Source organism: Pan troglodytes, chromosome 8 (assembly GCF_028858775.2).
Source record: "Pan troglodytes isolate AG18354 chromosome 8, NHGRI_mPanTro3-v2.0_pri, whole genome shotgun sequence".
Classification (NCBI taxonomy): Eukaryota; Metazoa; Chordata; class Mammalia; order Primates; family Hominidae; genus Pan; species Pan troglodytes.
The window spans coordinates 45,876,680-45,900,013 of NC_072406.2; the positions used below are offsets into that span (position 1 = coordinate 45,876,680).

General features: G+C 38.8%; 1 protein-coding gene and 1 pseudogene across 8 annotated transcripts in view; one reads left to right on the forward strand and one right to left on the reverse strand.

Moving 5' to 3' along the window:
- The window catches only part of ITGB1 (integrin subunit beta 1), a 57,766-nt gene that overhangs the window by 22,611 nt on the left and 11,821 nt on the right, over positions 1 to 23,334 (reverse strand). For all 8 annotated transcript variants that reach the window (XM_016962976.4, XM_016962975.4, XM_063781613.1 and 5 more), the window contains 6 exons: positions 12,409 to 12,475; positions 9,438 to 9,523; positions 6,769 to 6,991; positions 5,035 to 5,205; positions 2,813 to 3,051; positions 528 to 683 (listed from right to left, as the gene is read on the reverse strand). In XM_016962976.4, coding sequence (XP_016818465.1) covers positions 528 to 683; positions 2,813 to 3,051; positions 5,035 to 5,205; positions 6,769 to 6,991; positions 9,438 to 9,523; positions 12,409 to 12,475 — 942 coding nt within the window. The remainder of the gene's footprint in view (positions 1 to 527; positions 684 to 2,812; positions 3,052 to 5,034; positions 5,206 to 6,768; positions 6,992 to 9,437; positions 9,524 to 12,408; positions 12,476 to 23,334) is intronic.
- On the forward strand, positions 18,846 to 21,991 carry LOC104008158 (GTP:AMP phosphotransferase AK3, mitochondrial-like; annotated as a pseudogene).

The following is a 23,334-nucleotide window of genomic DNA, read 5'->3' on the forward strand; positions in this document are numbered from 1 at the left end:
ATTATCTATGTATATTAAATATAAGGACAATGAAATTAAAGAATAGTCAGTAATTAAATATTCTATTATCTACAACTTAAGAAAAAGACCAAGATTTACCATTTGGATTTCTTCTAGAACTTGAATGCTTTGCCAATATTTATTTTCAATAAAGGCAGAGTGACTGCTTTTAAAAATCGTATAAGACAAAGAGTATGAGACTAGATAAATTATTTATTTAGAAATAGTACTGACTGTGCTACCAAATGCTGTGGGCGGGGAGTTGAGGCAAAGAGTGAAAGTGGCATCTGGGCAACCCTTTCCCACCCCAGTGAGGCCCTTGTCTGAGCAGAAGGAAGCAAATACAAAGCTGCATCTTCACAAACAGCAACACTAGCTTTCCTGCACTTTCAATCAGGACCCCTACTTACCAAAACAGCAAAACCTCAAACCCTGAGAAACCCCAAGCCAGTCACCCACAAGCTCTTAGTATTAAACATTAAAATCCAACATAAACACATTCACTATGTAAGGAACTAGGCACTTACATAATAATGGCTCATTGTGTACATATTATTTTCCAGGTGACATTGTCCATCATTTGGTAAAACAATGCCACCAAGTTTCCCATCTCCAGCAAAGTGAAACCCGGCATCTGTGGAAAACACCAGCAGCCGTGTAACATTCCTCCAGCCAATCAGTGACTTGAAAAGAAAAGGATTTCAATTTTAAAACACTATTCACAGTAATTCAACAAAAATCCTTTAATTTTCATATAGGCCACCATTGTATTTTTAACCTAATTCTGTATTTTCTGTGTCTTCTCTTTATACAATGGTAATTATCTTGCTGAGAAATACACAAAGCCCACTGAATGAAGCTCTTCCATCCCATGTACAACGATATCTTGCCTGACCATCCATATCTCTCAATCTCTCAGTTCTTTTTAAAAACTGTTTTTTTGTTTTGTTTTGTTTGGTTTAGTTCTGCTTATCATCATATCTCCAGCAGCTAGCAAGCCAGCACACTGCTTGGCAAGCAGTAAGCCCTCGATGAGCATTTGCTGAATAAATGAAAGTGTCTGAGCCTATCCTTACTTTACCCCACTGCTGCTGTCTTGTCCCCATCCACCCATCTCTGCTCTATGTTCTATGCCATGCACCTTCTTCATCAGCCCACCATATGAGGCTTCCTTTTTTTATAACAGAAATATGTATCTTGTTTAAGGACAATTTCACCCATTCTAACTCCTCAATCAGTACTGTTGATGCACTCATTTACTTTATTCTTGCCCTTTCCAATAAAGAATCTAAAGTAACTGTAAAATCTTCTTGTCACTATGGTAATTTATAATTATAAAATCATAGGACTATAGGAATTTACCTGCTTTCGTTAATTTATTTAATACGTCTGTTTAGATCTTCATAAGACAGTAAAATACTTTAAGGTGGGAATCACATTTATTAATACTGGCAATCTTTCAAAAGTGGAATGTCTGATTCTTTTGCATCTAGAGGAGTGGATCAGCATGACCAACACAGAAAAACAGCGACAATCAAGGGTGTTATGGCTTGTTTAATCCCACAGGTTAAGGCCTAGTTAGAGGCAGCCCAGAGAATGCCCTCCCCACAACGAGCTGCTAACAGGCTCACACATCAATGGCTAGTAAGAAAACAGGTGTAAGGCTAGGTACTACCTGGAATGCTACTTGCTTCGGCTATAACAGCAAGGACTAACCTTAAATTGCAAACACTCTAGTGAAAAGTCGAAAGTAGTAACAATATAGGAATTAGTATTTGCTGAATGCTCATTGGTACTTTATAGAGATTGATGCATTTTAACTTCACAAGAGCCCTATGAGGTAGATACTATTATCATCCCTTCTTAAAGAGAAGAAAACAGCCCTGGAGAGGCTGAGTAAATTGCCCAGCAACAGTGGTGATAGAAAAATTCTTAATTACTATCCATATTCCTTCACTTATTATTTTGGGCATCAATTAGCACCTTAGCAAAAATTGACTGAAAAATAACCACTAAGAGGCCTCTAAAATCAAAGAAGGTCATCTAGAGAATGGGGGCACTGGAGGGAACAAAAATGAGACAAGAGTAGGTACGCAGGACAAACTTGACATGACAATGTTTTCTAGTTTCAGCCTCAGCCACATCATTAAAGTGTCATCTCAAAATACATAGCTGCTACATGGATGATAAAATACCAATTATTGAACCAATAGGGATGGGCTTGCTACCGAAAATCTTACAATTAAAATTACAAATATTGTATCACTTCTCAAAATACATCTATTCATATAGGTTAAAAACTAGAGCTTAAAAAGTTCTCTCTTTTTGAATTACTAAGACACAAGAGAAAGATGTGTCTTTCAAAGACAGTGAGAAGAAAACTGACCAAAGGAAAATGATACAAGACACTCTCCCTTTGAGCAATTTCAAGGTTCCTGGTGATGCCTCAGATAATAACATCAATTCTATCTCTAGTACAAAGCCAGAAAGTTAGGACACATGGGCTTTTCTAAAATCCAGACCACCAGCTACAGTACAGAGAGGTTGCCCCACTGTTTCAAATGGTTAGCATTCTGTCTTTTAAAAGCCCGCATGAATAAACTAACTGTGTGGTTTGCATAAAGATTAAATATGCTTTTATAAAGGCACTTTATGTATAGAGGCAATTTAAGGGTTTACTTAAATTACTTCTCTAAGATAATCAAATGTATGAAAATTAAGGTCAGTTTTTCTATTATCATAGTAAAATCACACTTAAAATTCACACACATAATAGAAACAATATCCCCTGATAGGAAATGAATGTGCTTACTCCACAAACTGCAACTTGCATGATGGCATCGAAACCACCTTCTGGAGAATCCAAATTTCCAGATATGCGCTGTTTTCCAACAAGTTCATTAAATATTTCTCCTTTATTAGTAAGACTGAGCACATTTTTGTAGCTAAATGGGCTGGTGCAGTTCTGTTCACTTGTGCAAGGGTTCCTGAGCTTAGCTGGTGTTGTGCTAATGTAAGGCATCACAGTCTTTTCCACAAATGAGCCAAATCCTGCAAAGAAAAAAATGGTACATGAATGAATGAATGGATGGATAGATGGAAAGACAGAGATTTGCATTGTTTAAAAAATTCATCTATGTTACCAAATGTAGGTTACTATGGACTGAATGTCTGTGTTACCCCAAAATTCCTACATTGAAAACCTAATTCCCAACATGATGGTATTAGGAAGTGGTTCCTTTGGAAGGTGATTAGATCATGAGGGCAGAGCCCTCATGAATGGGATTAGTAACTGATACAGTTTGGGTATCTGTCCCCGCCCAAGTCTCATGTTAAAATGTGATCCCCAATGTTGAAGGTATGGCCTGGTGGGAGGTATTTGGATCATGGGGGCAGATCAATCCCTCATGGCTTGGTGCTATTCTGACCACAGTGAGTGAGTTCTCATGAGATCTGTTATTTAAAATTGTGTGGCACCTCCCCCGACCTCTTGCTCCTGCTCCCACCATGTGAGAAGCCTGCTCCCCACTTTGCCCTCTGCCACGATTGGAAGCTTCCTGAGGCCTCCCCAGAGACCTTGCTGATGCTAGCGCCATGCTTCCTGTAGAGCTTGCAGGACCGTAAACCAATTAAACCTCTTTTCTTCATAAATTACCCAGTGTCAGATATGTCTTTATAGCAATGTAAGAATAGACTCCTACATGACCTCATCAAAGAAGCCCCAGAGAGCTGCTGTCCCCCTGCTGCTATGTGAGTACATCGCAAGATGGTATAATCTATGAACCCAGAAGAGGGACCTCACCAGATGCTCAATCTGCCTGGATCTTGGACTTCTCACCTCCAGAGCTGTGAGAAATAAATTTCTGTTGTTCATAAGCCACCCAGTTTATAGTATTTTCTTAAAGCAGCACAAATGGACTAAGACCTAAGACAATCTTTTTATTTTGCCTCCCTACTTTAAAAATAACTCACATTCATTTTCTTGGCACATCAGCTCTCAATAATGACATGCTGAACAAATGAATAAATAAATATTCTAGAATTCTGGCCATTTTGAAAAACACTAATTTGGTAGGAGCTCCCTAATGCCATGGTCCTTGAATTATGCTTACAGAATAAAAGAACATTTTAAGCAAGTGCTATTTTTTAATGTTTCCACTAAAATAGGGCTAATTTTTGAAAGGCAGCTCTTAGGCCTCATAACTGTCAAATCTTTCTAATATTCTGTTGCTAAACCTCTAGAGCAACAGGAGTGGAGAGAAGCAGGCAAAAAAGAGGTTAAGCTGGGGATGCATGAAATGGGAAAAATAAGGTTTGGAAAGCAGATCATCATCATATGAAAAATCCAGGTCTAAGATGAGATCAGGCTGTACGGGCAGGTGCAGACATACTCATTAGCAATTAGATAAAATCTGGGTACTCAACACATGTTTATAAAATAAGTCATAAGGGCCAGGCGTGGTGGCTCACGCCTGTAGTCCCAATACTCTGGGAGGCCAAGGCAGCTGGATTACCTGAGGTCAGGAGTTCGAGACCAGCCTGGCCAACATGGTGAAACCCCCATCTCTACTAAAAATACAAAAAATTAGTTGGGGGTGGTGGCAGACGCCTGTAATCCCAGCTACTCGGGAGGCTGTGGCAGGAAAATCACTTGAACCCGGGAAGCGGAGGTTGCAGTGAGCCGAGATCACACCACTGCACTCCAGTCTGGGCGACAAGAGTGAAACTCTTAAAATAAAAATAAAGTAAGTCATAAGATAAATGATCAAGTTAGTATGAAAATAAGCATGCAAGTCATTATCTATGAGGTACAATCTGTGTCAAACAGTAGCATCCAGTGACAGAGGAACAAGGTGGCAGAAAAGATTATTAAACGTGTGACTCGAATATCAACTTCCACTCAGAAAAGGCTAAAAAACTGGCTTGTTTATCTCACAAGTATGTTGTGAGTAACAAAGGAAGAAAATATACAACAACATTTGAGAATTGCCAAGACTTTATAATGAAAATGGTCAACGTTCCCAACATTCCTACCAATTCTGAAGTCCGAAGTAATCCTCCTCATTTCATTCATCAGATCTGTTCCAAGACTTTTTACATTCTCCAAATCGTCTTTCATTGAGTAAGACAGGTCCATAAGGTAGTAGAGGTCAATGGGATAGTCTTCAGCTCTCTTGAATTTTAATGTAAATGTCTGTGGCTCCCCTAATTAGACAAGAGATTAGAAAATGAAACTTGCCTGTTGGCAATCAAACGCAAACAAGAAAAACCAAATAAATGTGGTTTACACAGTAAACACAATAAAATAAAACATGTTGTCATAATTTTTACAAAAACCTGGGAATTCCATAAGTAACTCAATGGGTATGTATTCACTTTCATTCAACAAATACTTAAAACACCAGGCCTTCAGGATGCAAAGATAAAAAAGACATTCTCAATCCACAGTGGACAAAACAGACAAAAAGTCAGTTTATAAGAGAAGAAAACAAATAGAACACCATAAATTAGTCTGGGGAGGGCAAGGCAGAACACGTGATAGGGTACAACTGACTTTTTAGACACTGAAGTTGTGAACTCTGTTCTGTGTGTAGTGGGATGCCACTCCCTGCAAGTGAATAACATGATCCGATCTTCACTTTAGAAAACCTGGCAGAAAGCTTTAAAAATAATTTTTTATTTATTATTATTTATTATTTATTATTTCATTTTTATTATCATTATGAGGCAAAGAGACTAGCTAATCTACAAAAGAAACCCAGAGAGAGATGATGAAGGAGGAGAAGAGAGAGATACAAGAGATGTTAATGTAATTTACTTAGGAAATACAGGAGAGAGGTTTGGATGAAAACGTAATTAAAATTTTAACTTGTAGTTTTCTCTATATAGATTTCTAATAGGCAATTGGAGAAATGGGTTTGGAGCTCAAGAAAAGTCTGTGTTGCTGCAGCATACAATTGGGTTTTAAAGCCACGAGAGGAAAACTGATATTCAGGTGGACTGCAAAAAGGGAGGAAGAAAAAAGACACAAAAAGAGGCCTGGAAGGCAATGGTAAGAGACACAAAGAAAAACCGAGGAGTGGTATCATTGATCAAGGGGAGAGCATTTCAAAAAGTACAAAGTGTTACTTGGTACAGAAGAGTTAAAAAAAACAAAAGCCCTGACAAGGGTCCCCTGGGTCTGCGGGCTGAAGGCGATGGTGGAGCTTTGCTAGAGCAGGATGAGGAGGAGAGGGCTGACCTGGTTGAGGAGGGGCCGGGAGGGAAGTCAGGGGACAGGGCCACTCTACCATTCTCCTGACAAGAAAGGTCGGAAACCAGAAAAGCGAGGATGAGGGCTTGTTTTTTCCTTCATGTTTAGATGTGGGACTAACAGATATAATTACAAAAACCTTAACAGTTTAATAATACTAAACAAATACAAAGGAAAAGAACAGGTTAAAATGTTGCTTTTATAATATATTATGTAATTAGACCAGAGGATGAACATTTTCATTTTTAAAACTCACTAAAGCTAATTAATACTTTCTGAATCTTTAACAAAATTTACTTTGAATATTAGGCAACATTTAATATTATTCCAAGTATACATGTCTTACAATTGTTATATCTGCAAAAATTTTCTAAAATTTAAACAATTCCACATTTTTGAGTGCCAGTCCACATGTAAAAACGAGCCTTCAACAGAAACTGGTCAGAGTTTGCATAAAGCTGGTGTTGAATGCCTCAAGTAAACACGCAGGTATTCACAGAGTTGGGCTTCCATACCTGATCTTAATCGCAAAACCAACTGCTGTGGTTGGATCTGAGTAATATCCTCTGGCTTGAGCTTCTCTGCTGTTCCTTTGCTACGGTTGGTTACATTTTTATTTTTCTTTATATCTTTGGAGCCTCTGGGATTTTCTATGTCATCTAGAGGACAACCCTTCTTTTTTAAGGCTTCTAAATCATCACATCGTGCAGAAGTAGGCATTCCTTCCTGTAAAAATGTCTAAATGACATATAAAATGTAGGTATAAATGAAAAGTGTAATGGTCAAACCTTTTTACATAATAATTGCAAATAAGCAATTAAATTGCAAAACATCAAATCACATCTAATGTACCCCAATTCTGGCTTTTAAACAAAATGCTCCCTTCATCCAAACTGTGGTAAGTGTTCTTGTTAAAAAAACAATCATTTCCAAGAAAGTAATACCTTTCCCAGAACTGACCCAAGTGTACACAGTAAATGCTCTATCTTGTAATTCAGAGTATCTAATCAAAAGCAATTTCTTTAGTGAAATCACTAATTGAGCATGGTTAATGGCTACTAATAATGTATACATACACCCAAATATCAGATCATTTCTCCAAAATTTCCCTTTGAAAAGTCCTTACAAAGCGTCTCATATTATGTGGCACTCTCCCCATCGCAATATGCTGAACAACCCGGTGTTTAGGGAAAACAGATGAGTTTAAAAACATCTCAATTAATTATGGCATTTTTTAAAAGGACAACACGAAATTTAGCACCGATTAAATAAGTATTCCCACAGGTTTGAAAAAACTTTAAGTATTAGCTATTATTGTAAATAAGTTTTTTAAAAACTTTTAAAAAGCAGAATAGTAAGTATATGACAAGGGTAAAAGGTCCTAATGGCAGGTAAATTTCAAAAAAGGAAAAAAAGTTCCTAATGGCAGGTGAATGGATATTTGCAGTAGTAAAATTTCTAGTAATGACAGAGATTTTAAATGTAGTATACATCAAACAACTTAGAAATAAAAATTTAATCAGATAACTGAAAAGTGCCTTAGTGAATTCAAAAACACTGCTGTTAAAGATCTATATAAAGACTGTGAATAAAGGTGTTTCAAGAAATGTGAAAATGTGGGGGAAACAGTGACATTATATATGGTATTTATTTATCAAATATCAATTTAATGGCGTTGTATAAAGTAACAGTAAGTGAAGATATTTAAATTTAAAGAATACACAATGGTTTTTACATAAGATTTTTTAAGAGAAACATCATACTAATGAGAGTATTTATGTAATCAACAACTGGAAGGGAATACCAAGAATCAGATAATTCAAAGCTGCACTATTTATTAAACCTAAACTACTACCTACCAAAGCACAAGATCCTGGTGAATTACACATTTCTAAATACTAATCAATCCACGAAATTTAAGATCATGACACCCAAATACAATTTCACTGAATATATTCAGAAAGCCTTTAAAATTTTAAGAATTATGCTCCAAAGCTCAAAGGCTAAGATAATCCTTAACTACAGATAAACTGTAGTCCCCATAAAATGGATATGTTAACAATAATAGCAGCTACCACTTATTTAGAAGTTTTTAAGTGAAACTGCTTTAAGTTCATCAATTCTAATTATTGTAACAATACATAAAGCGGATATTATCATCCTCATTTTCAGATATGAAAACCAAGAGCTTCAGTTACATAAGCCTTGCCTGAGACAAACTCACAACACTCCATATTTCCTCCACTGTTGCCAATGTAATCCCAACACACCACTTTTAGAAAGTACCATTAGAAAATTTTTGAAAAACAACAAAACCTCTCATTTTTTCTTTCATGTGGTCAAACCATACGACATATCTGACAGTTGACCACTTAGGCATACAAAAATAGGCACTTGAAACTTGGGCCCAAATGCCTGCATGAAAACAAAATCAGTAACCCCTTGATCTTCTGATATTAGTTATTCATTCTGTGAATAAATTATACAACCTCAAAATGACTTCTCCTTACCTTCTCTTTTGATATATTCATTCATTCATTCACTGACTCACTGAACGTTTAGTAGGCTTTGTGGAAGGTACCATATTAGCAAAAGTATAGAGATGACAAAAGTGAATGAAATCCAAACCCTAATTAATCTCAATAAGCTTATATTGGGATGCAAATCAATTCCAGTAGTTTAACTCAAATATAATTAAGAAGGTTAATTTATACCTCCCCATCAAAAAAGGGGAAATCTGAAACAGTCAAACTAAATGACTAGGATTTTTTTGAAGGTTCTCCAATAAAAATATAATATGTGCCACAAAGATGAGCTACAAATATATGTATTTTAAAATTGTTTAGTAGCCACACTAAAAAAAGAAAAAGAGAAAAATTTTAACACTGTTATAACATTATTTTTAAATATACAAAAATTATCATTTCACCATTATTATTTATTTAATACTAAGTCTTTGAAATCTTGTATATCTTTGAAACTTACAGCAATTCTAATTTGTACAAAAGTGCTCAATAGCCACATCTGCCTAGTGGCTACTGTGTTGAACCACATAGCTCCAGACCATTAGGTTATTCATTTTATGATTTACATAAAAATTAATATGTGCTTCCGAAGGATACAGCACTGAGCCACACTAAATGACCAGAGAACAAATGGAAAGGACTCGAGCAACCTTACTTACTGAATTTGTGCACCACCCACAATTTGGCCCTGCTTGTATACATTCTCCACATGATTTGGCATTTGCTTTTAAACATCTATTTTCATCTGTCAGAAAGAAGAAAGAACAGAATATTTTATGTGAAGTGTCAGAGAGAAAATAATGAAAAATCAGAATCACAATGCAATACATATGTTAAATATTAATACTATGACGTAGTTACCATCTAAACTAGACCTTCCCCAAAGAGAGCAGGATTTTTTAATTTAATTTTTAATTTTTGTGGGTAAATAGGTGTATACATGTATGGGGTACATGAGATATTTTGATACAGGCATACAATGCATAACAGTCATATAATTGTAAATGGGGTATTCATCCCCTCAGGCCTTTATCCTTTGTGTTACAAAGAATCCAATTATACTCTTTTAGTTATTTTAAAATATACAACTATATTATTATTGACTACAGTCACCCTGTTGTGCTACCAAATACTAGGTCATACTTATTCTTTCTATTTTTTTGTACCCATTAACACTCCCGACTTCCTCCCCACCTTCTCACTACCCTTCCCAGCCTCTGGTAACCATCCTTCTACTATCTTCATGAGTTCCATTGTTTTAATTTTTAGCTCCCACAAACCGGTGAGAACAATGCAAAATTTGGGACCGTGATTTTGGATCACCTTGACACTGAAAGCCACAGAGAGACATAAGTTATCTTCCTTGTCTTCTGTATCAAAGACAAGACATAATTCAGAATTTATCATTCTCGACTGTCATAAATGTCATGAGTTCTCTTAAAACTGGGTAAAGTATTATTTCTTGTCATTTAACTCCTACCATACTCACAAGAATCTTCAAGGCTTTCCCTTTGCTTTCAGTATGTTAAATAACTGAAAAGTCCATATTCATCTAATCCATAATCCCAGAATTTCTCAGGCTTTATGTTCAAAGTATGTTTTAGGTTTCTTTGCATCTACCTAAGGAAGAGTATGCCTTCTACATGGTAATCGCTAATACAGACTGTCTCCAACGTATCTTTTCTGAGATTATAAACCCAGCATATGCTTCTTATAGAAAATCTGGAAAACACATCAGAGCATAAAGAACAAACTCACTGAATCTGTTAACTGAGAGAGGACTGTGGCTAACATTTTTGCCTATTTCTTTCCAGTCTTTTTCCTATGCAGATAAATAGCAAGGGGAAGCAAGCATATATATATTAATAGATGTATTATTTACATGAAACTGAGGATGCACTTTATATATACAGTTGTACAGTTTTGTATACTGTTTTTTATACCTTATCCTAAGTGTTTTATTCTTATCATCACAAATTCTTTTTAAAAAGAGTTAAAAAGCTTTTAATGATTATGTATTTCAATATGAGTGTACTCTATTTAATGCTGGACAAATTTAGATTGTTTCCAAATGTATGTGTGCACAGTTCACACATGGTTGCTCACATGCACATATAAACACCCCAAGTACACATATACACATACTGTACTACATGCATATACACATGCTGATGATCTTATATATAAACCTTAGTACACATCTGATTATTTCCTTATAATAAATCCCAAAAGAATAATTAACTACTAAGTTGAAGAGCATATTAACATTTTTAAAATTCTCTATACACACTAATTTCTATCCAAAAGTAATATACAGTTGACCCTCTGTGTCTGTGGTTTCCAAATCAGTGGATTCAAGCAACCACGGATCAAAAATGGGGAAAAAAAGTGTCTGTACTGAACATGTACATACTTTTCTTCTTGTCATTATTCCCTAAACAATACAGTGTAAAAGCTATTTACCTAGCATTTACATTGTATTAAGTATTATAGGTAATCTAGAGAAGATTTAAAGTATACAGGAGGATATGTGTAGGTTATATGCAAATATCATGCCATTTTATATCAGGGACTTGAGCATTTGCGGATTTTGGTATCTGAAGGAGGTCCTGGAACCAATTCCCCATGGATACCATAGGGCAACACTACTAATATAAGTTCCCACAAAACGGCAGTGTACAAATACCATTTTACCACATTTCCAACCGAAGTTCTTTAATGTTAAAAAACTGTTGCTCATTTCATAAGTGTAAATTAGAATATCAATTCATTGGTGAAGCGTATCAATTTCAGGTTTTACATTGTTTCATATTTTTACTAACCATTTCTTTTATAATTTTGTTATGTCTTTTGCAAATTTTTTTGTTATGTTCCTCAGTTTTTATTGGATTTCTATACACATTAATGAAGTGGAACCTTTGTTTAGTTTCTCATCTTGTTTACGGTGTTCTGACACAGAATGTTTTTGTTACTGTTGATTTTATGTAATTAACTTATCAATACTTTCTTTTACGGTCTCCTGCTTCATTTTTACTACCTGTAGTAAGTCCTTCCAATCCTGATATCAAACTGCTCTATGCAGTGTAGTTTTTCAAGATTCAGAGGACAGAACTACGTATCCATTATTCCAGATGTGGAGCCACATCTTTATAGAAGGGTTAAATACATTTTCAGCTTTATTTTCACTGCCCTCCTAGATGATGCCAACATTTTGTGAGACTTTTTTATCAAAGAGTGAGAATGTCTTCTAGAAAGTCTTTGCAGATAATAATGGACAGTTCATAATCCTCCATTCTACACATTTATTTCATTTGCTTCTAAATATACTTGGTTTTGCCTTCTGTTCACTTACACACTCTCATGTTCTCAAAAGATCTTCTTGCAGTGTGTTCAATCCCTAGCATTTTAGTACTTCACCAGCCAACCTGCCTCCCATCATCCCAGGTGGCAGGGGTGAGGGGAGCCTGACCATGAAGGAACTTGACCTTTCTCTGAGTGAGAGGAACAATTGCAGGGCTTCCAGAAGGAGCAGCATGATTATGACTTAGGTTCTCATATGAACCTAACTGGTCAAAGAGCAATACAAGATACGGAAATGAAAAGACAACTAAGAAAATTTTTTGTTTTTACCTGTTTGAGCAAACACACAGCAAACTGAACTGATCAGTCCAATCCAGAAAATTGGTCGTAAATTCATCTGAAATGTAAAATGTGCCTTCTATTAGTTATAAAGAAATAAAATGAAAAATGCATTAAATAGAAAGTATTACCCCACCGTACCTTCTATTGCTTTTATAAACATGATGGCTCTCAAACCATTTCACTCCAGCCCCTCTCCACAGACCCTCGCCCATCACCCCTCCCTAGCTGGTTCCCTCACCTTGCACCTACACTGCGAAAATAACTTCCATACCAGAGCCCCAGAATCCATTCGTGCCTTTCTCTAAAGCAAACCGATTATATTTTAACATTTAATTAACAGCGCTCAAAAAAAAAATCAGTGTTAGGTACTCCTCAACACCATAAAAGCTACCAATGGTCTCAGCCCATAGAATCTCTATCTCCATTATCTCCTGCGGCTCCCAGGGGCCCAGACCAGCATATCCAGATGCCTCAGTTACCTCAATGCTGAACATTCATTTTCAAAAACCTGATCAAGTCATCCCTCTGCTAACAATGCGCTTCATCAGTTTTTATTTCTTCAGGCTAAGGCCAACATCCTGCATAAGGCCCCAAATAGATTTTTGAGCTTGTTTTCCTATTATCTCTCTTTTTTAAGAAAATCAACTTCTGCCAGGAGCCGTGGCTCACACCTGGAATCCCAGCACTTTGGGAGGCTGAGGCAGGCAGATCACCTGAGGTCAGGAGTTTGAGACCAACCCAGCCAACATGGAGAAACCCCAGCTCTACTAAAAATTAGCCAGGCATCGTGGTGGGTGCCTGTAGTCCCAGCTACTCCGGAGGCTGAGGCAGGAGAACTGCTTGAACCTGGGAGGCAAAGGTTTCACTGAGCCAAGATTATGCCACTGCACTCCAGCCTGGGCAACAGAGCAGGACTCCATCTCAAAAAAAAAGAAAGAAAAGAAAAGAAAATCAACTTCTATGCATGCAATAAGTAAAATACTCAGTTTTAATTTCCTAGAGTGTCCAGACCCCCCACCTCTCCCCCAACAAAAAAAAAGAGGGCATAAGACAAACTGAAAAAGTCTTGTCTTCTAGAACCTCTAACCAAAAAATTACGTAATATTCTATATATTAAATACAACTACCCCAATTTCCTACCATTAGGTACATATATAACTATTTTCTCTGAATCAAAGCTTTCACGATGATATGAATCTATATCTTTGATTGGTCAAAGATGGCTACGGCCACTGGTTGCTGACTTGATCCCTTAACTACTTACTGCTCTTGGACTAGCAGCCAATCTAATAATTATATATAAGTATCTGTCCCTCCACAAGAAGAAATACTCAAAAAAGCAAATTTATAAAAAAAAAGTTTAGGTTTAATCGTTATTGGCAAATGTAAATTAAAGCAACATAAGATGAACTAGCAAAAATAGAAAGTTTTTTAACCCAACAAAACTATAGCAGATGGCTGCGAGAAACCAACTGGTAGCTCTGTGAACTGATACAACTTTCTGGGAAATAATTTGACAATTTATATCAAAAACCATAAAAAAATTTCTACCCTCTAATAATCCAGCTACTGGGAATTTACCCTAAGGAAATACTTAAATATATAAAAGGCGATACACATATACACACACATTCGGTATAGTACTCTAGTATATTCACAAGAGCAAAAATGTAAATATCCTGTATCCAATAACAGGGAAATCTAACTGCATCAAGTTTATGGACTATTAGTCATTGCAATAATAAAATGCAGCAACATTTAGAGTTATAGAGGGCCAAGTGCAGTGGCTCACGCCTGTTAATCCAGCACTTTGGGAGGCCAAGGCGGGTGGATCACGAGGTCAGGAGATCGAGACCATCCTGGACAACATAGTGAAACCCCGTCTCTACTAAAAATGCAAAAATTAGCTGGGTGTGGTGGCATACTCCTGTAATCCCAGCTTCTCGGGAGGCTGAGGCAGGAGAATCGCTTGAACCCAGGAGGCGGAGGTTGCAGTGAGCCAAGATCACGCCACTGTACTCTAGCCTGGCGAAAGAGCGAGACTCCGTCTCAAAAAAAAAAAAAAAAAAAAAAAAGAGTTACAAAATAATTTTGGATGTAAAGTACACAATGAGAAGAACGTGACTTTCTCAAGGCAGAAGAAAAAAAGATGAGAAGAATATAAAAATAATACTAATAGTTTCATATAATCTGAAGATAAAGAGTTATATGCACAATATAAAGACAATGAGGGCCGTTTGTTTTTTAAACTGTTAGGGTCTTCTTTCTACTTTCTTAATGAAAACAACTGTAGCACAATTTAACTGTGCAATTATTTTTCTTGACAAATTTCCTTTAATACGAAAAAAGTTCACTGAATTCCAAGATAACACTGAATATTTCTTTTACAGACCTCCATCTTCAAGGGCTTACATTCCAGGATGCTATTCCCCTGGCTCAGAGAGAATGCTTTAAGTTGTGCTCTGAGCACCCGAGAGAAAAGAGTTATGTGTAACGTGAAAAGTCATTCACTTCTGCAATCGTGCTCAGCCCAGCAGGCTGTTATGCCTGAGCTTACAGTTTTGCTTACATATCACCTGTGACTGTATCCAAGAGACCAGCAAAATCTGAGTGTCACAGAAGTGTGAAATGCCTACCAAATTCACCTTTCAAGGCCTGTCTAAAAGGTTTAGTGTGTAGTAAATCCATTAGACTATAATTCTAAGCAAGTCAAATAATGTTATCACGATTCCAAAGCTATGACAACAGACACCTGAAACATTAAAAGTTCCTGAGGAAATGCATTACTGTGATGAATGAAGCATGCAGGCAGTTTCCACACAAAGGGAATGGAACAAATATTTGTTCCATATATGGACAGATACATGTTTCTTCAGGATACAACTCAGGCTGTTTAATGATCACTAGAGACTGCTTTGAGAAATCTGTCAACATATCATGCAATTCAGACAATCACCACTAAGATGAAGTTATTAGGTAACAGAAAATGATTCCTAACATTCGAAGCCACACTACTTTAAATGTCACTGTCCTTTCCTTCTATAAACCTTGACAAGGCAAAAAATCAACCTTCTGAAACCCTTGTGCCTCCGGAAGAGCTCCAAACCCAGAAGCAGGCGAAACAAGGCTTCAGTGTTGAAGAACAGCTGAGAGAACAAGGCCAGCAGCTGGAAACAGTTTAATGACAGATGTCAATGATCCTGCGACTGGCGGGGCACTGGCAAGAAACAGAGAGGCACTGCCATTGGCTAGTGATATCTGTAAAAGGCGGGGCTTTCTCTCAGGGAAAGGGAAAGGCTAGAGGATGACTCCAATTAAGAACACAGAAGAGCTACAGGACCAGGGGGCGGAGAGGAGACCACAGTTAGAAGTGGCCTGAGGGAAGCAAGCCACAGAGACCCGGACAGGAAAGGAGAGGCAGAGGGCCAGGGAGCCTCGCTTTCAACGTTGCTGGCCTTCCCTTCTACTGGTACTGGCTGCCCCCTGCACATGCGCATGGAAGGGGAAGGAACAGGCGCCCAAGTCCTACGCCACAAAGCTCCCAGGACAGCACTTCTCTAAGTGGGCCTAGAGAACAACTGCATTGGGTTTACCTGGATGCCCTAGGCTTAAAATCCACAATCCCTGAGCATGGGGCCTGGACTCCAGGTGATTCTTATGCTGAGAAAAGGACCTGAAGGGGTTTCCTCCCAATGGCATTCCATATAAAACAGAGTATGAGGGGATAACAGGGAAAGATGCCTTTCAGATGCTGTCCTAATTCTAACGCTTGTCTCCTCTTCACGGTCAAAGACCTAGAAACAGTTGTCTACACTGGTCTCCATTTCCTACCTACCTTCCCTCTCCTCAACCCAGTACCTTCATGTGTCATTTAACAAAGAAAGAGCTCTGAGAAATGCGAAGGCAATTTCATCTTTGTGCAACCATCACAGTGCACTTACACAAACCGAGATGGTGTGGCCTCCTACACATCCAGGCTCTACGGTACAGCCTATTGCCCCTAGGCTACACACCTGTCCAGCACAAGCCTGTCCTGAATACTGCAGGCAACTGGAATGCTGCAGTAAGCATGTGTGTATCTACGCACAGCTAGACACAGAAAAACTACACAGTAAAAGTATGGTACAAAAGATTTTAAAATTGATACACCGCTATTACCATGAATATAGCTTGCAGGACTGGAAGCTGCTCTGGGTGGTTGGGTGGGTAAGTGAGTGAGTAAGTGAGTGAGTGAGTGAGTGAGTGAGTGAGAGGGGCAAGTGAGTACACTGCACAGAACACTCACTGAACAGGACATTACTGACATTACTATACACAGTACTGTGGACACAAATACACACTACATTAGCCTAAAGCCTGCACAGCTGCCCTGGGTCAGGATCATCAATGTCACTGTCTTGCGCCTGCATATCCTGTCTCCAATGACACATGGAGCTGTCATCTCCTAAAAGATCTCCTTCTTCGGGACCACTTCCTGAAGGACCTGGACCTGCCTGAGGCTGTTTTACTTTTTCTGTAAGGAGAGATACTCTCTCAAATAACAACAGGCTGGGGCGGTGGCTCACGCCTGTAATCCCAGCGCTTTGGGAGGCCAAGGTGGGCAGATCACAAGGTCAAGTAATCAAGACCATCCTGGCCAACGTGGTGAAACCCCGTCTCTACAAAAAAATACAAAAATTAGCTTGGCGTGGTGGTGCGCATCTGTAGTCCCAGCTACTCTGGAGGCTGAGGCAGGAGAATCACTTGAACCCAGGAGATGGAGGTTACAGTGAGCCAAAATTGCGCCACTGCACTCCAGCCTGGCGACAGAGCTAGACTCCATCTCAAAAAAAAAAAAAAAAAAAAAAAAAAAAATTAACAATATAGTGCAGTAAATATATAAAGCAGTAACATAGTTGTTTATTATCAAGTATTATGCACTGTAATTTAGATGCTATGTGTTTATAAGACTGGCAGCATAGTCGATTTGTTTACACCAGCATCACCACAAACGTGAGTAATGTGTTGCACTATGACACTACATTACTAGGCAACAGGTGTTTTTCAGCTCCGTTATAATCTTATGGGACCACTGTCGTGTATGTGGTCCATCACTGACCGAAAAGTCAATATGTGGCACATAACTGTGTAACTGATGTCCATGCCCAACCATATATGTGAAATTACTCTTGCAAAAGAACTCTTTCTAGGCCTTACCTTACTCTCTGCATTCATTCGTTCATCACTCATTCATTCATAAATTTTTTGACTCACTACAATATGCACTTGAAGAAGTACATCGGTTTACTACCAAAGAATTTACACAAAGCAACATGTAAGACTATTCACCATTCTTTAACACACTCTACTCCCTTGAACTCTACTGGTTTCCCCCTGCCTTTCTGGAGGTTCCTCTTCAGGTAACTCTGTCAGGTTTTGAGCCATATCAGGAAATACAAGGGTCATTGCTTCAGGGAACTTTCAGTTCAAGGACAAAAATACAAATTATTATGATATGACGGTTTCAGTAATAAACAAGGACACAGTGCACTGAGGACACTGAAATCTGCCTGGACAAGTTCAGAGGCGTCAGGGACATGGCAGTGTTTCAATTAGACCTGAAGGCACATAGCAGATGGGTGTGGAGAAAAGTGGAGAGAAGATATTCCAAGCAAAAGGCCTGCATATACAAAGCCATGAAGTCCCGAGGCGAATTATAATAACTCCTTCCTAATCTTATATCTAAGCATATGCATTTGGGCAGCTCCCTGCAACCCAAAATTGGAACTGTCTCACTTTTTCTCTCTTTATAGAAAAAAAGACTAGAAAAATGTATGTTTTTGTAACTATATCTTGTTGGTGGAATGAGTGATTATTTTATCCTTATAATTTTCTATTGTAAGTATAAATTATATTATCTTAAAATCTTAAAATATCAGAAAGGCCAAAAGGAATCTTGAAGTATTTCTGAGACTTAAATTATGAGTTGGAAATAACAGGAATGAAGACCAAGCAAGCAGGAGGAGCTACGTTACAGAGAGCCAAATACCATCCATGCTAAAAGAGTTTGGATTCCATTCTATAAATAGGAGGGGAACTGAAAAAATTTGGGCAGGCTAGTAATACCTCTACATATACATGGCAGAAACTCAGTGGAGAAAAGGATAGGGGGCAAGACAGGAGCTGGAAGACAAATACAGAATTTACTGCAAAGGTTCAAGTGAGAGGTGACAAATGTCTAAATTCAGATAACAGCAACAAACAAGACGACGAACAAACAATGATTAGAAGGTAGCTATGAGGGATCTGCTGCTTACTTGGAGAAGGAAGGATGGGAGAAAGAAAGGAATTTAGAATAATCATCAGTTTAAAATAAAGAAGATGTACGAGGGAGAATGGGGTTAGGGGAAAAAATGAGGTTTGTTTTATTGCAAAATCTAGGGAAGATGCCTATTGGGAAGCTAGGACATGAGTATGGATCTCAGGAGGTAAGTCAAGAGTTAGAGACACAGACATGAGAGTTGTCATAATCTAGGTGCTAACTGAACTTATGAAAATGGATGTGATTGGGATGAAAAGAATACTTAGGAAGAAAGGAGAACTGGGGGCAAACTTGAAGAGGTGAAGACACAGGAAAAGAGAAAAGGTAAGTGATGAAGCCAGGCCTCCTTGGAGCAAAGAGGGATGGCATCTGGAGCCCAAGGGGGTGGATCACCCTAAACAAGAGACATGGTGCCTTTCTTCTAAGGCAGAGCAGGAGGTGAGAAAGCAAAGAGAGTTCATTCATGCATGACTGTTTTTTTTCTGAAATAGGAAGAACAACTCCTAGGAAAAGAGGTAGGGCTTAGGGGTTGCAGAAAATTAGGAAGATGCAATGGGATTACAGTGAGAGCCTGCAATGGTGAGAGCCCACCAGGTATTGGACACCCTAATTTATACAGGCATATTTGTAACACTCATTTCACTTCTAACTATTTGTTAACATGTCTTCCCTGATGGATTCTAGGCTCCAAGAAAATAGGGCCTGGGTGTATCTTATTTATAGCTATTGCACCTAGAAATACTTGGCACAAAGTCCATGCTCAAAACTCTTTGCTATTAGGCTCATGCCTGCAATCTCAGCACTTTGAGGGGCTGAGGTAAGAGGACTGCCTGAGGCAAGGAGTTCAAGACTAGCCTCGACCCTGTCTCTTTTTTTTGGGGGGGGGGGGGGACAGGGTCTTGCTCTGTCGCCTAGGCTGGAATGCAGTGGTGTGATCACATCTCACTGCAGCCTCAACCTCCTAGGCTCAGGCAATCCTCCCATCTCAGCCTCCCAAGTAACTGGGACTACAGATATGAGCCATCATGCCCAGCTAGAGATCCCGGCTCTACAAGAAAATAAATTAGCCTGGGCAACATGGCAAAACTTGGTGGAGGTGGGGGCCAGGGGAGGGGGCCATGAGTCCAGGAGTTGGAAGCTGCAGTAAGCTATGATCACACCACTGCATTCCAGGCTGGGCAATGGAGTGAGACCCTGCCTCAAAAAGTTAAAAAATTAAAAATATTTTCACTGAACCATATTGAATTGTATGACATTTTTCTCTGACATTACTCAGAAGAATGTCTCAGAATTACTTAATGTGCAGAACTTCTCTAAACAGAAAAGTGTTACTATAGATATCCAAGTGACAACTTAAATTTTCAATTACTTTAAGTATATAAGCCAACTTAAAGATAGATATAAAATGTCTCATGCTCATGGCTCTTATACATTATGAAACCAAAATTAACTTCCAAGTACAAACATAGATGCTGAAGTTATATTACTGGGTTATAAGATGGTCAACCAGATAAACTACATGTTTATTATTAACATGAAAGCACGATTTTTTTTTAAATTCTGTAGAAATGCCCAAATCTCTGAGAATACCTCCCAGGGTCCCTCAGACTCCAATTTGGAATCACTAAATCTATTCCTTGGTGTGCAGGGCAGGTGCAAGAGGAAAGCTGGGGGTGGGGGGCAAAGAAGGTGCAGTGCTACCAAAAAGTTAACAAGAGGAAAAAGTCAAAAGACCAGACATCACAACAGGGAGGTGAGAGGAGAGGGGACCACAGAAACAAGGAAGTGAAAAGAGCTGGAACCTATGACAGTTAAGAATTTACAATTTCAGAGACAGGCAGTCTTGGGGGAAAAGGCCTGTATTAAAAATACAGTACCAGGTCATTGTTTTAGCTAGGGTTCTGTCCAAAGCAGAGCCTGGGAACAGAACTGGTGTGCAGGCAGTTTATTGGAAGGTGACCCCAGGAAAAGAGAGAGACACTTTGAAGACAGTGAACCAAGAAAAAGAGAAAAAGCCAATACAAAGATACTATCTTTACCATACTGAGTACCTGGGGGCTTGATCTTGTGGAAAACTTTTGAGAAGTACTTAGAAAGTCTGTCCAGTGAAAGTCAACGGGGAAATGGATCAACTCCAGTTGCATAGGTAAAAAGTCGCCTCAAAGGGCATTAACTCCACTAACACTTCTAAGAACTACAGTGCACGTGCCCAGGGACAGACAAGAGGGAACAGACAAGAAAGTTGGTTAGAGGAGCCGCAGGGGAAAAAGCAAAGAGAGGCACCTGAGGCAGCATGCAGTCAGCCAGGAGTGAGCCGCCGACTGTTCTCAGCAGCACCAGCTGGAATCAGAGGCCAAGAGGATGTGAGAAAGACACACGAGGTTTCCAGTACAGTGACCAATGGCAACTAAAGTTGAGAGACAAGAAAACTGCTAGACCAGAGTTCAGGGAAGGCCTGGGAGCCACAGTCCCCGCCCACTAGCAGCGCTGCCAGCTGGCTTGGCCTGGGCGGCAGAGAAGGTAAGTTCACAGGCTGGGCCAAAGCCCTTGTTCGGGTGCGGCGTGGGCCTTGGTCTGTAAAGGGGCGTCTACGCGGCAGCAGCCGTGATCATGGGGGTCCTGGGCTAGGCAACAGCACTAGTTGTCGCGCGTCACCAAACACTGTGAAGCACCTCTCTAGCGGAGACCTGCTCCAGGATCAACATGCTGCGGGGCACAGAAATTAATGTGTTAGCTAACGCTTTCATTGACCAAAGGAAACTCATCCGAGATGATGTCATGACTCAGCTGGCCCTATATGAGCTGAAAAATCTCACTTAGTATAGCTAGCTGTTGGGTGGTTTTCCATGGACACTTCCACAGGCAGAAGCCCTAGACTAAGCTTCTTAGACAGACAAAGTGATTAGCCCGAATGTGCCCTTTGAGGTCATTAAACAATGCCTTACTGCTCGCTAGATTCATCCTGCCAGTGGCTGAGTCTACAACATTGAATTCAACCCTCCCAAAACTGTGGGCACTGATGATCTGACTGGGGATCCTCTCATTCAGCATGAGGATGATAAACCAGAGACGGTTATCAAAAGACTAAAGGCTTATGAAGCCCAAACAAAGCCAGTCCTGGAACATTACCAAGCTTTTCTACAAACTAAAGTTCCACAAAGAAGCCAGAAAGCTGCCATTACTCCATGAGGAGAAATGTGTGTAACTAGTAAGATGAGCAAACCTCCTATTCCTTGAATTTAAAAACTGCTTTTCCTAAGACTTCCAGCATGCATGAATTCTTTGAAAGTTATATTACTTTTATTTCTACTGATTTTATTCTGGATACTGAGGATGTGCCAAACGAGTCAGATACTAAGATTAATCTTTTGAAATCATCTAGTGTGTTTTATCCAGTCACCTGCAAAACCATCAGAGATGTCTTAACTTTTAAAACACGTTAGAGCAAAATTAAATGAACAATTGGTAGTCACCTAACTTTTTGTTCATTAAGTGGTTGATAGGCTGGGTGCAGTGGCTCATGCCTGTAATCCCAGCACTTTGGGAGGCCGAGATGGTGCATCACGAGGTCAGGAGATCGAGACCATCCTGGCTAACATGGTGAAACCCCATCTCTACTAAAAACACAAAAAAATTAGCCGGGCGTGGTGGCAGGCGCCTGTAGTCCCAGCTACTCGGGAGGCTGAGGCAGGAGAATGGCGTGAACCTGGGAGGTGGAGCTTGCAGTGAGCTGAGATCACGCCACTGCACTCCAGCCTGGGCGACAGACCGAGACTCCGTCTCAAAAAAAAAAAAGATTAAGTGATTATTAAAATGTCCATATTTTTTGGAAAAGTTTTAAAAAGTTACATGTCATTTGGGGAAAGTATCTCATCAGAAATTTTTGCAGATTAATGCCACATTTCTAGCATTGTGGAGCATGGTGATACTACATAAAATTCCAGAAAAAAAGCAACTGGATTCACAGATTTGTTGTAAGATACAAATTCACTGCTGCCTTTACACTAATAAATATATAAGCTAACCATATATGCTGTATTTATTTTGTTGTTAAACATACTTTCAATTTACTCAGAATTTTCTATTTGCTATAAAAAGTATCAATTAACATACAGAAAAATATTACTTTAAGATGACTCTTCTTTTGAAAATACATATGTATTGAGGGTTATAATTTTTGTCAGAAATTGACATTATAAGTTCTTGGATAAGCACCAAAGTTGAATGAATTTTCAACAAAATATAATTGAAATCTATGTTTTCAGATGTTACTCGGGTTAAGAAATGTGTTTTAGGATCTACTTGCCAGTTTCTCTTTTTGATCCAAATATATGATCTGCCCTGATAAATAACAAGTTATTATACCCCTCCTCCCAAAAATAAAAGAGAAAACCTATGGAATTATGTAAAGTAAGCATACTTTGTCATTAGTAAATAGATCAGGCATGCCTGCGGAATGTTCCCTTGGCATAAATAGCAATCAATCATAATTCGTAAACAAGGTGTGCCAATAAAAAGAATTCACATGATAGGTTAACAAAGACCAAAAAAGTGAGTTTTCTGAAGGAGTTCTTTGTTCCTGATCAAAGAAATTGATACCTGCTAGCATTCAC